This window comes from Cyprinodon variegatus, unplaced genomic scaffold (assembly GCF_000732505.1).
Source record: "Cyprinodon variegatus isolate N-32 unplaced genomic scaffold, C_variegatus-1.0 Scaffold685, whole genome shotgun sequence".
NCBI lineage: Eukaryota > Metazoa > Chordata > Actinopteri > Cyprinodontiformes > Cyprinodontidae > Cyprinodon > Cyprinodon variegatus.
The window spans coordinates 227,433-242,660 of record NW_015151138.1 but is presented as its reverse complement, the minus strand read 5'-3'; the positions used below and the strand labels follow the sequence as shown (position 1 = coordinate 242,660).

Sequence of the window (15,228 nt, the reverse complement as noted above, 5' to 3'; positions counted from 1 at the left end):
AACGAGAAGCGCGACTGTTCAGTCTAAAGAACATGGCGGCTTCAGCCGATGAAATTAGCGTTAGCGTGGCTATCGAGCAAGTTTTATCGGAATTACACGGTATTTCTTCACTGAAAGAAGAGCAAAACACTGCTCTGGAGGCTTTTCTCAGAGGAAAAGATGTTTTTTGCTCTTCTCCCCACTGGTTCGGCAAGAGTTTGATCTATCAATTGGCTCCTCTTCGTCGTCACTCTGTTAGTACGTCATATGCTTCGTTGATCTGATTGGTTTATTTGGCCCATCTATCACCAACATAGGCCAATCAGCTAACCAGTATTTTCCCCAAATTACTTCAACGGAAGGTTTCCAGATGGATATGCAGAGCAAATCCATCTGGCGGAGTCAGGTTATGGATTCTATGCCTCTTCTATCTTTCTCCAGACTCACAGATTTGAATTTCGAAATTAAATGCAAAATTAATCAAAATTTATTAGTCAAATTCTTTATATCTGACGTGCAGGTATGACACCTCATGTCTTCAGACTTACTCGCCCATGCATTGTGAATTACAGACAAATTCTGGAATACCCTTTGCTTCCAAATCCTCTTACGGCAGTTGTTCTAACTGTTTGTGCATATTTTTCTTCCATACTTTTTCCTTCCACTCAATTTCTCATTCCTTTGTTGATTTAACACACCTTCTGGAAGTTGCCGTTTAACATCCGTTTGACCCATGCCCATAGAGCAGAAAAAATGTCCTTAATGTTTCTGAATTAAAAATCCCTTTTAATACGTTTTTCTGTGATACGACTTTCTGAAAAACACTTAACTTTCAGTTTCCATTGACTGTAATAAATTACCATCAAAATAAAAAGGAATAAATTAAATCACTGAAAAGAAATGAACTTTTTAAAGACTTTCTGATGCATCCTTGTAGTGTAAAGGATAATGAGCTGAATGTTATGATTCGTGCATGTCTGTTTCTGATTTGAAAGTCTCACGACACGTAGCATGTCTGCATACTTTGTGAACAGATGAAGGCCATCTGAAAACAAACATGACATACTGAAACTCAGATACTGAGCATTTACATTAAGAGGTAATTATTTTTTCCCCAACTTTCTTTACATATAGAATTTATTCTTAAACATATTTAATTTCATATAAAATAGTTAATCAGAAACCAATTCTATATACAAGAACACGACGGCACGCAGAGGGAGTCAGAGATGGTGTGCATGCTAATCTGGTTTCCTGCTTGGAAACATTTTTATTTTTAGTCTGTGTCACTAGTTTTGTCTGAAGCATCATCATTCATATGACAAACAACTGCTGCTGAATCAATGCTGAGACACCTTTGCCTTCTCTTTGGAGTGGCAATTCTTCAAAGAGAATGTGACCTTCTTGGGAACAAAAGAATGATCCACGCTTCAGCCTTGGCCTGCCCTGACTATAGTTAATATGTCTACATTTGCTTTTGGTTTTTTAAGCTGGATTAGGAGATAAACAGTTCAGGTCAGAATTTTACATGTACTTATCATGGGCATTAATATCATATTAAGCTTAGCAATCCCTTTTTACAACATATGACAAACAATAAAAAACTGGGTACTGAGATATGAATTCATTGTTTGTTTGTTTTTTTCTCACTCCACATAGTGTTAGAATTCAACATCAAAGTGAAAATCCTTGAATAAATTCTTTCGTCTTTTGACAACACACATTTTGGAGCCATCAGTAACTTTCTGGCTGGATATTTAACCACAATTGCAGCTTAAATTTGTGAGGTTTATTTAAATAGGCTGATGTTGTTGCACTGACATGGCTTTTAAAAATGCAGAAAAGGGTTGATGTTGATGCTTTTTACAGGCTATTCTAGAAAATGTAATCCTTTCTACAATACGTGTTCACAGACTCTTTAAACTGTAAGAATTATTCTCTTAGCTGTTTCTCTACTTTAATAGATCCCAAACCAATTCAATATCATTTATAAATGATCTTCCAAAATGAGGTCGTTATTAAGGAACCAAAAGAGACATGGAGTGGTGTTCAGCAAGGTCAATAAAGAACATTATAGATATACCAGTGCAACTGTAGTAGCCAGTTTAAATCATAATCATATTGCATACTAAAGAAATTCCAATCAATATTGAAGCCCTCTTCCAAACTGGACACTTTAAATCTTAGCTGGTGTGTTTAACCACTCATATGAACAAACAATATGCCTAATGGAATAAAGATTTATGGTTAGTTTTGATACATATCAGACTTTTGGCCACGCTGAATAAGTATGTTTAGCTTTTAAACTTGGAAGACTATTAAGCATCAGCCGTGATTGTAGAAGCATCAAGGGTCTGTGAATTAAAAAGTAGCTAAAAAATTCCACTTTCAGTCAGATGAACAGCTCAAGAGTTGCAACTACTACATAGGATTTAAGACACATTATAACTGGTTTTAAAACACATTGAAAACGTTTAACATTACATCTGATAATAGTTCTGACATCAACTCCATTAAAGCTATAGTGCCTATGAACTGATGTGCTAGAAAATAGGGCTGTCTAGACTCAATACTAATATGAGAAATAAATCCCATATCTGCCAAAAATTAATTGTTGTATATATCTGTCCGCATCTAAAATAGCCAATATAGCAAAGGTGAAAGAAGAACTACATGTATGCTTCTTTCTGCTTGTATTTTAAGTTTTTACTACCCATTGGTTAAAATAAATGGGTTAGTTGTTCTCATTTCAGTTTATCTCTGCTTCACTATCACTTGATTAAGCTATTTTTAATACTTCACTCAAAATATGTAATACAATTATATGTAATTCATGCTGATATCATATTGGTACAAAATCAGTATGAGTCAATACTCAAAGCTGCAATATTGGTATCATATCAAAACCAAAATGTTGTATCAGGACACCTTTACCAAAAATCATTTTAAATGAATTTTAATTCTTGTGATCTGAATTTCCAAAATAAAAAAAAATAAAAAAGCTACGAATATGCAACATGTTTGCTGATACTTGAAACTTGCTCAGACATTTGAATCTTAATATTAGTTGGGAAATGTTTGTATTTGAGCTGTGTCGTTCTTATCCAACATAAATTAGAAAAAAAAAATCACAAAAAAATCAATCTGCTGTTCACAATTATGGTTCTAACCCATATTTGAGCTGTTTGTTGAAAAGAAGAATGCTTCAATGTTGCCAGTTCTGCCAATGATGAGTGCACGTAAACGTCTGACCTGAACTTAAGGTGATAGTCTAGTTAAGGGCATAGTCATGGTTCAAAGGTTAACTCTGATGTATGCTGCATGTCTGCCCCCTCAATTCAATTCTATTTTATGTCTGCTAAGTTTAAAAAAATAATGGCCGCTAGCACCTGAAAATAATCTTTAACAAACAAATTCGCTAAATGCACATTTTCATTGGTAATGTAAAGTAAACATTTGTTTTGGAGGAGACTGCATCTAAGATTGTGAGGAAAGAAGAAAAAAGACCAGCAGCAACAGCTAATTGGAATATTAGTAATTAACTTATTCTGCACAATTTGGTGATCTTTAGATCATTAGAAAAATCTTAATATTAAGGGGTTATATTTTTGCTCCTGTTTTATTTATGTTTTAAACAAACTTGACTTAACTTGAATTGGTATGCAAGTAAAACAATACTCCTGTGCTAACTTCCATAAGTGCTCTCTTTAGCAGTTTCTTCTTTTGAAATTGATCACATTCAGTTTGTTGCTGTAAATGTCTGTTGTTTACAAGCAGTCTAGAAATTGTCAGAAGTGAACATGTGCAAACATCCCAAAAATCCAACTGATAACTCACCGCATGATCTGACTTTAAACGAATGGACTAAGTCCATACCTTACTGACATTAGCTCACCACCCACAGAGACGTTGCTGTTCCTGCTGTTATGCCGATGTATTCTTTTCAGGAAGAGGGAAAGACTCAGGTCAAGACATCATATAGACATCACAATCAATAGAAACCTGGATAGGCGGACGCATAGTTTTGACTTCGCTTTTTCAGCTGTGATTTCTCTACAACTAAACTGGCACCCACACGTCTCCGACAAGCAAAGTTATCTTTGTTTATTATTTAGAAAATCTCTAGTAGGTATTCACAGTTGTGATGGCAAAAATACCCATATGAAGTCTAAAATTGCTGGTTTAGTCGTCTAGAACATGAATGCCAAAGTACTGGAGATTCACTGTCAACGTAGACTATTGGTAGTTTCAGATTCAGAGTAAAAACATCTTGCAGCTTGTTGCCTTTGAGCACTAACACACATAATCACACATACAACCATTCATTTTTTGAATATATATATATAGAGAGATAGATCTGTAGTAATATGGAGCAGTGAGAATACCTTCAGTTAAATCTGACGGTATAAAGTGAGACACATTTCACAACCGTTAGTGTTGAGAGTGATTCTCTTCGGTCTATGGATGCACCTCTGAAGGCGTTTGCATGGTATAAGATTTCTGTACAAGAAAACAGCACATAAAAAACGTGGATACTGGAGAAAAAAAAATCCTATGCTGATTGTGATGTTTAAAATGTCATTTCATTTTTTTTTTCTTCTCTAGAAAGGGGAGGCGAAATTCATTTTGGCAGGATGAGGCAGAGTACTGCCTTTGATGTATTGAGATCCTGCACTAAACAGTAGTTTCATTCTTCCAGGGGCCAGTGCGTATATTCCCTGTGCTGTCTGAGGTGTACAGAAGTCCTTCATTCATGCCTCCCTTTAGAATCCCATTCTGACTGGTTGGGTTCTGGGGGCATGATTGTCTTCGCGGGGCATGTCTCTCCAGATGGTGATGTGTTGTCACAGGCTCCTCCTCAGCTACTTTGTTGCAGCCACACAGAAAGACACCTGCGTCCCCTGATTCTGCCGGACACAGAGAAGGGAAAAGGTCTGCCTTGGAACAGCAGATATGCTTGTGACAGGGATTATGGCATGCCAAAGACTCATGGAGAGTGGCTGCAGTAGCATGGCATGTGTGATGCCCATCGTGGTGGCCTTCTTGGGCAAGATGCGGACAGATATGGGTGTGTCGCTCACGTGTGCTGTGGGGGCTGTCAGTGTGTGAGCTGTGCATACTGCCCCCATCTGCGCTGGAGGAGATATGATAAGCATATTCCCTGTCGCTCCCTGCTCCGCACGCAGCAGCTTTGCGGCCAAAATGGCGGCTTTTAGTCCTGGTGCTGCTTTTGAGGCAGGGGTGTAGTTGGATCCCTGGTTCAGAGTGTAGTAACACATGGGTGGCGGTGGGCTCCTCCTCCATCAACTGCTGGCTATGAAGGGCAGCACAGCATGGGGTTACCGGTGCCAGGCATGTCACATGATTTTGTGAGGATGGAAGAGTGGCATGCTTACAGTGACCCATTCCGCTGTGGCTGCAGCTAAGCAGTGCTTTAACCTGACACGGTGAGTCATGGTGGCAGTGGCTGTGACCATGACCATGCCCTGGGGTGTTCCCATTTACATTCACCTTGGGGCGTGTTTGAGCAGACCCCACCTCACCAGAGCAGCCATTGGCATGTCTTCCAGGACAGCAGGAACACCAGCAGTGCCAGACGTCATCACGCTTAGCACAGTGATGGATGAGGATGAAGAGGCCAAGGGTGACGGAGAAGGCACCATAAAGGCAGCTGAAGATCATGTCTAGGAAGTGTCCCTGCGACACGGCCAATGCACCAAAAGTCCACGTGGCAAGAAACAGGAAAAGGGTGAAGGCTGCAGTTCGTAGCTGAGCTTTGAAGGAGTGCTCATTAGCCAGCAGAGCAGGGTTGATGGGGATGCCAGGGCAGCCAGCGGGGCAGTTGCTCCCACCAGATGGGGTTGCCAGTGCCCCAGGCTCGGCTCCCTGATGAGAGTGGGTTGGAACATCCCCTGCAGCCAGCCTCTGATGCTCTTCTGTCAGCTGCTTGAGCTCGTACTTCTTCTCAGGGTGTCGCCGGAGCTGAATGAAGGTGCAGAGAAAGTAGATGCATGTCACCAACACAATGAAGGCCACAGGGCCAAAGAAGGCCCCCAGGCTGGGCTCCCATGCCATCCAACAGCTGCAAAACAGATGAGTCAAGTTTAGTCGCTTATTTGGAATTCAAAATTTATAACTTTCAACATCTTTAGATAACAACCAAAACTTACTATGGTGCTTGTTCCCCACTTCCATAGTTGTCCATATTGACAGCTGCTGTGACGCCACAGATTATGAGAGGAACTCCACCACCGACTAAATAAAATCTATGATGTGGCAGAGGAAGAAACAGAACAACAAAAGTATGATAAGGAACAGAATAAAACAAACAAAAAAGACTATTGGACAGACTACTATTTTACATTTTTATGTTTAAAATGTGCCTTCAGTGTCTATTAGCAAGTTGTCTTTAATTAGCACGAAGGTAAGAGTTTAGTCACAACTTTCAACATACACCCCCAAATATTTGGTCAGTTGTCCATGCATTTTGAAGATGTTAACACACTTATGGGATTTAACTAGTTGGATATTGAAATACTTCACATTTTATAACACATCATTTGTGGGCAATAATAGTAATTTATCTAAATTAGCTGATTTCCCAGGATACAGATAAGACTTTAAAGAATGTACTCATTTTCAACAGGGTTGAAGTGGGGCTTAGTTGAGGCCATTCTATAAATTTTTCTAACAGCATAAATCAGTTCACATAAATCCAATGTATCTATATATCATAGATTCACAACAGCTTTAATCTAAAGAAGAATTTATGAAAATAAAAGAGATATTTTTTTGTCATTTTTAAATAATTATATAACCCTTTAAAGCCCATTAAAGCCAATCCCACAGACATATTCAAGAACTATATACTTTCAAATTTTATCCCATTTATATATATAAAAAAATGCAGTGAAGTTCATTGTTCAAACTGTTGAAACGTTTTCTTATTAATAAGTTATTGAACTGATTGGATGAAGCAAATGCTCTTCCCAACTGAGCATCTACCCTTGCATCATCAACTTGGCAGAAATCCCTTATGCTGTACAGGCATGTAGTGACAATGGACAAGATAAGTTTTCTTTAACAGGAAGAAATCTCCAGACAAACCTAAACCAGGGTGAGCCGCCGTTTGCCTAGACCTACTGGGGGCTTGACCAGACAGACCAGGCATGCAAAAAAGAGAAGAGCTAATTGTCTTTGTAGTTAATTTATATGGTTCATCTAGGCGGGAAACACAGCTCAGTCTATGCAATGAAAAACTGAGTTTTAACAGAGTTTATATTAATAATAGCCCCTCTTTTGCAGAACCAAAGAAGTGAGGGTTAAATACAGACAACCAGTGCAAAGTGAATTATCTATAGAAAAAATAAAGAAGGCAGGCCTACCTCATCAATTCCAAAATGTTATATTTCTTTGACTTTATTGAAATGCTGCAAAATCCTATTTATAAGCACTGATATGTATAACGTTTTCTTGTTGGCTTGTTTTAGCAATTCCTAAACTGGTTTTGATGTGTGATTGGAGTCACTGTTTTATTGGAACACTCCAATGTTTTAGCGCTAACAAAATATTTTTGCTGTTTAAGAAAAAGCAGACCAACCATAAACATTGAAGCATGAATCTACATCCAAGTGAAGGTTAGGCAAGATCTCTGGAGAGACTTTCAAACCAATAAAAACATTTTTTTTTATGTGTGAGTATTTCGTAGTAAGTTATATTGGTTTATAGTGAAAAAAATAATGATAACCACTTCCATATTATTTGGCTTTACAGTAAAACAACAGCTAGATCAGGGATGGGCACTTCCAGTCCTTAAAGGAATAGTACACCCAAAACATGATTAGCCTTCATTTTCTACTCACCCCCATGCTGAACAACACTCTGGAGTACTTTTTTGATATCTCAAATGCATCTGGAGATCTGGGAGGCTTCTTGCTGTCTGCTGACATTCAAATAATGGAGGTGCCCAGCGCCCGAGGCAGAAAGGTCCATAAAAGTCCACAAAAAACGTTTCAATATTCCTCCATGCTGCTCGTCCAATGTATTCCAAGTGTCCTGAGTGGGTAGCATCCAGAATTTACTCGAAACTAAGTCATTTAGAATGTTTTTAGAGCATAAACAGTAGTGTATAGGATTTCCTGAAAGCGCGTTCACGACGCTACGGAAACCGCGGCAGACCAAACCAGATGAAAGTGCGCATTCAGCTCGGCAAAGAACTCATGCTCTTCCTCAACACTGAAGTCCTCAGACATTTTTCTTTCGTTGTTTCTTTCTTTGCACAGGCAAACAGCACATTTCTTCTTCTACGCTTGCATTATTGGCAGAGCAGACGCTGAATGCGCACTTTCATCTGGTTTGGTCCGCCGGCTTCCGTAGCGTCGTGAACGCGCAGGTGCGCGCTTTCAGGAAATCCTATACACTACTGTTTATGCTCTAAAAACATTCTAAATGACTTTGTTTCGAGTAAATTCTGGATGCTACCCACTCAGGACACTTGGAATACATTGGACGAGCACTATGGAGGAATATTGACACGTTTTTTGTGGACTTTTATGGACCTTTCTGTCTCGGGCACCATAGACCTCCATTATTTGAATGTCAGCAGACAGCAAGAAGCCTCTCAGATCTCCAGATGCATTTGAGATATCAAAAAAGTACTCCAGGGTGTTGTTCAGCATGGGGGTGAGTAGAAAATGAAGGCTAATCATGTTTTGGGTGTACTATTCCTTTAAGGGCCTGTGTCCTCCAACTTTAAAATGTATCCTTGGTCCAGCACACCTGAATAACATCCTCAGTGTGTTCTCTAGAGTCCTGTTAATGTAATCATTTAAATTAGGACACTGGCCCTCAAGGACTTTAGCTGCTCATCCCTGACCTTAATGAATAAAACAAGGAAAACAATTCTATACCACTAGAGGATAACGCTCCCAAACCCAAATCAAAACTTGTGTTGAAACGGATAAAGCAGATCAACATAAGCTTCCTATACAGACTTTCCAAAACCCTCTCTTCAACAGAGCAAACTCCACAAAGTCTGCCAAAAAGCATGGCCAACTATCCAGAGAGAAGTACACCAGAAGGTTGATGACCACGAGAAATAAAATCTGTTATAAATAAAACAAGTTCTCCCAATTCCTGTTTTTAACAATCTGTAAACTAACTAGTTTGGTATGTAATTATTTCAGACAACAACATTATAGATTAAATTGTTAATGCCTAAAATTATTATGGCATTCATACAAATAATGAATGGATATAAGGTTTGGACTGGAAGTGCTCAGAGAGAACTAAATGAATGTTTAAATAAGGACTTATGAGGTAATTGACATCCTTGGCCAACCTAGAAGTAACATTATATGAAATTAATTTTGTGTATTTTCTCATTTTGATTGACATCCAGTGACACATGGGGTCCTTAATGAAAACAAGCAGTTTTTTTTCCAAACCCGCCAAAAAGAAAAAGCAACAGATCATCTCTGTTTACCGTTTGAGCATGTCAGAGTGTTTATGATTACACCCTTGGGGTGCAATCACACCTACTATTTGTTTTCTTCACTCCAAACCAAAGTGCAAACTGTACCACATAAACAAATCTGCCTCCTGTCGATCTGAACATGATGGAACTGCAAGCTGTGTTTTTTTTTTTTTTGTATTGCATATAGGATCTGTCCTCGATTCAAGCTAAGATATGAATACATAATCTTTTTCTAAAACAACAGTTTTCTTCATGAAAGATGAACGAAGAAGGAACGTTAAACCTACAAGTATATTTGTAGTCAGAAGAGCAGTTCAAGCTATCAATTCAAAGTATACTACAGAAAAGATGAGCACTTGACGTACAAATGAAGCCATCTTCAGGGAGATCACAGACCCAAGTGGATAGCGCAGTCGTCAAAAATATTTTGACATGGGAATAATGAAAAACCAATTGTTTATGAATAAAGAATAAAGTCAAATCAGGCATAAAAGCTGCATCTGCCAACTGTCATGAGAAATACTGGTACTTCATAAATTACCTTCAGCTATACACAGGTGCATTTCAGTACATTAAAATATGATTAGATTGTGAATATCTTGCAGCATTCCATCCACAGGTGAAAATATCTGTTAAAAAACCCAGTAATATTTCTGTTTTAATTGTCATTTTAAGCCTGGTTCTTTTTTATATTTATGGTAGACACTAAGAAAAAATAAACAAAAGAATGAATCATCTTTTTAAAATCGGTTTTTATGTAATTATGAAAGATGACTTTTAAAACAAAAACTAGAAATAATAATGGAAAAGTATAAATATAAAAAAGGCCTGTTTTAATGACATTAATGTGCTTTACAGGCGAGGAAATTGACCTGAACAAAACCCAGTAGAGAACCTACAGTGTGTGTTGAGAGAAACGATAAATAGATCAGACCAGTGCAAACAAGCTGAGAGCAGCTATCTACATTGCAGAAATTTAAGTCTAAATATTTTTTCTTCAGATAAATGTATTTTACTTTGATTTGAGCAGGTAAATAAGCTAACATCCTACTTGAATAAAATGAATCATGCTTAAAATAAAATAATTAAAACTTGATTAACTTATTTCGAGTGCATAACTAATTACCTTATTGTAAGGGTAAAAAATTCTAATTCAAGTGGAAGATCATTTTATTTACTTTCTCAGAATAAGAGCAAATGTACTTATCTTACAATATAACTAAACACTGCAAAAACTGCAATTTATTAGTTTATTTGAGTAGCAAACAAAGACAACAAACAACAAATACCACCATAGGAAAAAAAAGTCCACAGAACTTATGAAAAACCCAGTCGTGACTTATCATATCATTTGATCACTGTTATGCTTGAAAAAATGGAGATGTCATGAGAGCTGTACAAAACAAAATTTTGTTTTCGATAGACTCTGTGTATAAAAAATGACTATAAAAGCTGTCTAAGTCTAAGTCATAGATGAAGCTGCAATTAGATTTTCCCCTTACAAAACCTGTTTACAGTTTAACTCTTTATACAGTATATACCAGGCACCAATAGGTGCATAGCATCTGTTTGTACGCTTGAATAATCATTCAAATTATACATTTGAATAGTTGAAAGAAAAACAAAAACATTTACAATTCACTTTCTTAGTTCTTTGATAGGTCTATAATAACACTATTCTATTGTTTATGATCGCACAAATGGAAAAAGGGTAAAGAAATACAAAAACATTTAGTGTAGCTGAACTTCCTCAGGATCTCTTAACTGCTGCAGACTGATCACTTCCATGCAAAATTGCATTGATCCCATAATTCATACAAAAGAGGCACTAACCACTGGACTAACTTCAGCATGCAAGCTTTTTTTTATATTACACATTTTTTTTTATTTCTGAGAAGCCCTCTATGTGTAATGAATCCAAGTTAATGATGTTCAATTTTTGTTATGGAGTTACTGAAGAATAAAAATTCTCTAAAAATATTGCTCTCAGAGTGCTCCTTCATTTCACTTATACTAGTTAGTGCTTCTAAATAATCAGTTATATCAGAAACAATAAAATAAAAGCATGGACCACAGAAAAAAGATGGAAAAAGCACAATTTGTCAGAAGAATCTTTTTCAGTTCATCACAGGAAGTTCAGATTTTTTAGCAGGCCTTCCTTTCTCTAATATCCTTGTTTTGTCTGTGCCCTGTCATCCACTTTCCGACAGAGCGGTCTGCTATTTCCTCCTCTTGCTATAGTCTCCTCTTGTGTCCTGTTTAATAACAGACTCTGCCACCATACCCTAACCTTTCAGCCAATCCATCCTGATCCCTTATTTCATCCCTTCTGCTCGCTCTCCCTCTTTCTCTTTCTCCAATAATTTTTTTCTCTACCTCACTGAAGCCCAAAAATTCAATTACAATCAAGATGTTTGTCTGAGCCGGTCAGTGAGGGGTTGAGGGCGTGTGAAGAAAAGGGCTGAGGCGGTTGGTATTAGCGGGCTGTCACTGTTTCTGGTTCCCCCAGGGGAGACTCCTCCAACAGAAAGCCATTTACACAACCGTCAAGCAGATAAGCATAAATGTGGGGAATGTGTGGATGTTAAAATGCCATGAGCTTATGCACCCTCATTCCTCTACAACCCCCAAGGAACAGCTAGTTAGACGCATGAAGAAGACATGGAAAAAAAATTTTCATCATGTGAGACCAACCCAGTCAATTTTCTGTTTTGGTTTTTCTAGATGCAGAACTATTTTACATGAACATGTATTTCCCTACACTGCACACATGCATACTTTCATTTTGGCAAGTGCAGTAAAAAAGAAGGCCTTAAAAAAGAGCTTTGCTTTTAACTGAGCACAGAGGCAGCAATCATCTGATATAAATAGACCCTGAAGTGGCTTTTAGACAGCTTCTACTCAGCGACTCCCCTCTCATCCTTGTTCCTCTGCCCATGTACCGTCCTCTGCTTTGTGACCGGGCCTTGTCCTCTCTCTGGACCTCATCCAGTACTTACATAGAACAGCTGGGGACAAGTGATGGTCAGACCCAGCTCCAGCACACTGCATTTACTTATACAGTAGCTATCTTGTATTCATGCTTTCTAAAACCTTAAATACTTAGCAACACAGAGCATGATCTGATATACACAGTGCAGACGGTAATTAGAAAATTCTGAGCCACATATCGTTAAAACTAAATATCTTTATGGACTATTTTAAAGGAAAAATATTCCTATTTGACCCTCAATTACCTCAAAGCTTTTAACATTTAAAATCCTGTCTAGTTTTCCTATATCTTGTTTAATTAACCAGGTGATTAGTCCTTAGTCTGTGCAATGGAGCTGGAAACACAAATGGTTGGAAGTTATCTGTGTACATGCTTGTTACTTGCTGGACCTTGATTTGTACACCACTGCAACAGGGAACATCTTCAACAAGACAATTCAACTCCAAGTCAGTCCGACTTCTGTGAAATTATCCTGTCCAGTTAAGAGGCATCACTGATTGTGAATCAATCACCCCTGCTGTTGTGCAAATGGGACAGACAACACGTTGCTCTTCACAGAAGAGAGCAGCTTTGTACTGAGCACACATGAGACACATGAGATGCATTGGTGAATGTTATACAGCTTGCAACACAGCATGACCGCTTTGGCGGTGGGTCAGTAATAGTATGGGATGTATTTCTTTAGAGGGTTTCGAGTAGGGCTGAAACAATTAATTGGTTTAATCATGATTAATCGATTATTGAAATCATCGTCAACTAATTTAGTAATCGATTAATTTTCAACTGGAGTGTAGAGACTCTAAAACGTGGCTTTAGCTGACAGAGAAACCCGCTTTGAGCAGCAATTATACCAAAATATGTAAACATTTGGATTTAAGATATAAATCATTTATCATCTATCAATATGCTCTATCCAGCATTCTTTAAGTGACTGCAAACACTTGTGAAAGAAAGGGCCGAACAAAAGACTTATCTAAATCACAAGGAATAGACACCAATCTAAATATAACTGAAAAACACAAAGAAAGTTACACTTAGATTAAAATCAATATACATCTAAATGAAAACAGAATAGCATGCAACTAAGAATAACTAAAAAGCTCAAAGTGAAAACCTAAACATAACAAACTTGTATTTCTAATGCACTGTCTACACAACATATATTTACTTACTAATGCAACGGCATATTAAAACTCCAAATTTGTCTGTTAATTTGAAATGTTAAGCATTAACAGGCTACGAGAAAAGCATGCTGGGACATTTAATTGATCATGGAACCTTTATGCAGAAGGAAATGAAACACGCCTTTTTAATGAGAATTATTTTGCACTTACACTGTATTGGATCCCAATCCATTAGGAAAATTATTTCAAATGTTTGGTTTCACATTGAATGGCCAATTTCTGACAACGGTCATTATGATTGTGGGTTGAAAATGTGATCAAAGACTGTCAGACAGGAAGAACAGGAAGAGAGGTGGGTGAAGAATGATGAGACGGTTGTTAAAATAGGAGGGAGAAATAGATTTGTCTCCAGCTGCTATGTCTCACTGCATGAGCCGGTCTGACGGCAAGCATTACAGTCAATCACTGTGGATCAGCTTGACTGGTACAGCACACTATCCCTCTGCCTGCCCCAGACAAATTATCTCATTTGCAGGCAAAGCGGGATGGGGGAGCTTCTAGAATGTTCGCCATTAAAAAACCCATTCATGCTGGTGTCTGAGAATTTACCTTGCCAGGAAAGCAAAACTAGTAGGTCAGTAGGAAACTTATCTGTTTGAGTATATCTTTAGACTCTTTCTAGGAGTAGATCCTTGACAACATTTGGGTTTGATATTGGTCCAGATATGTCTCCTAAAAATAATTTTATAGATGTGCTACAGGTGTTTGTTAGTAAACACTTTGCCAGGGGTGCACATACTACTGGGTGGAAGTTAAAGTGCGTATTGATGTAAATGTATAAAGTACAAGAATATGTTAAAAATGGATCAAATTTTCTTAGTTTTTTGTATTTTTTTCTTACTTGCAAGCAGATGTATGGGAATCTACAGTCAAAATATCAGAAAATCTGCATAAAAATAGACAAACCTTTGTACTGGTCAAAAAGTAAGCTGCATGCAAACTTGCCTAATTACACTGAGATATGACTCCAATTTGTTTTTCTTTGGATTGTTTTTCAGACAAAAGACGCATCCGAACAAGATGATTTTCACAGATCTGCGCTTTTAATTTCACATTTAGTCTTAGATTAGATCCTTGATGATAAATTTCTTTAAAAAGTAATTCAGATAAATGGTTCTACAGATCTCTGATTATTATTTAACATGTATATATGTATATATATATCAGTGTTGCACCGATACCGATACCAGTATGGGATGGGGCCCCGATCTAGCAGTAAAATGGTGGTATCGGTATCGGCGAGTACCAACAAATAGGGCACCAATACCATTTTGAGAACCAAAAGTTTATTCAACCATTGTGACTTATTCTACGAATGCAATAATAATAATAAATAATAATAATAAAAAATTCTACTGGATTCCCTTTGTATTAGTCTTTTTTCCTGTTTCACAAAGGTAGGCACCAGCAGCTTGACAAAGCCATGATGGCAATTATTTTACATCCAAATAGTATGCAGTTCTTCATATATATACATACACACATCAATTTCAAACAGATGGTATTGGAATGGTATTGGTATCTACTGCACAGCCAGGTATCGGGTATCAGGGCCAAAAAATGGCATTGGCACAACACTAAAATATATATACACTCAC

General features: G+C 37.6%; 1 protein-coding gene across 1 annotated transcript in view; it reads right to left on the bottom strand.

Annotated features, from left to right (window-relative positions):
- Nucleotides 1-3,493: 3,493 nt before the first annotated feature.
- Nucleotides 3,494-15,228, bottom strand: part of LOC107097326 (adhesion G protein-coupled receptor A3-like) — a 227,470-nt gene continuing 215,735 nt past the window's right edge. Inside the window, exons 17-18 of the mRNA XM_015394443.1 lie at nucleotides 6,150-6,245; nucleotides 3,494-6,061 (exon numbers count right to left, since the gene is read on the bottom strand). Of these exons, the coding sequence (XP_015249929.1) occupies nucleotides 4,654-6,061; nucleotides 6,150-6,245 (1,504 nt within the window). The 3' untranslated portion in view covers nucleotides 3,494-4,653. The remainder of the gene's footprint in view (nucleotides 6,062-6,149; nucleotides 6,246-15,228) is intronic.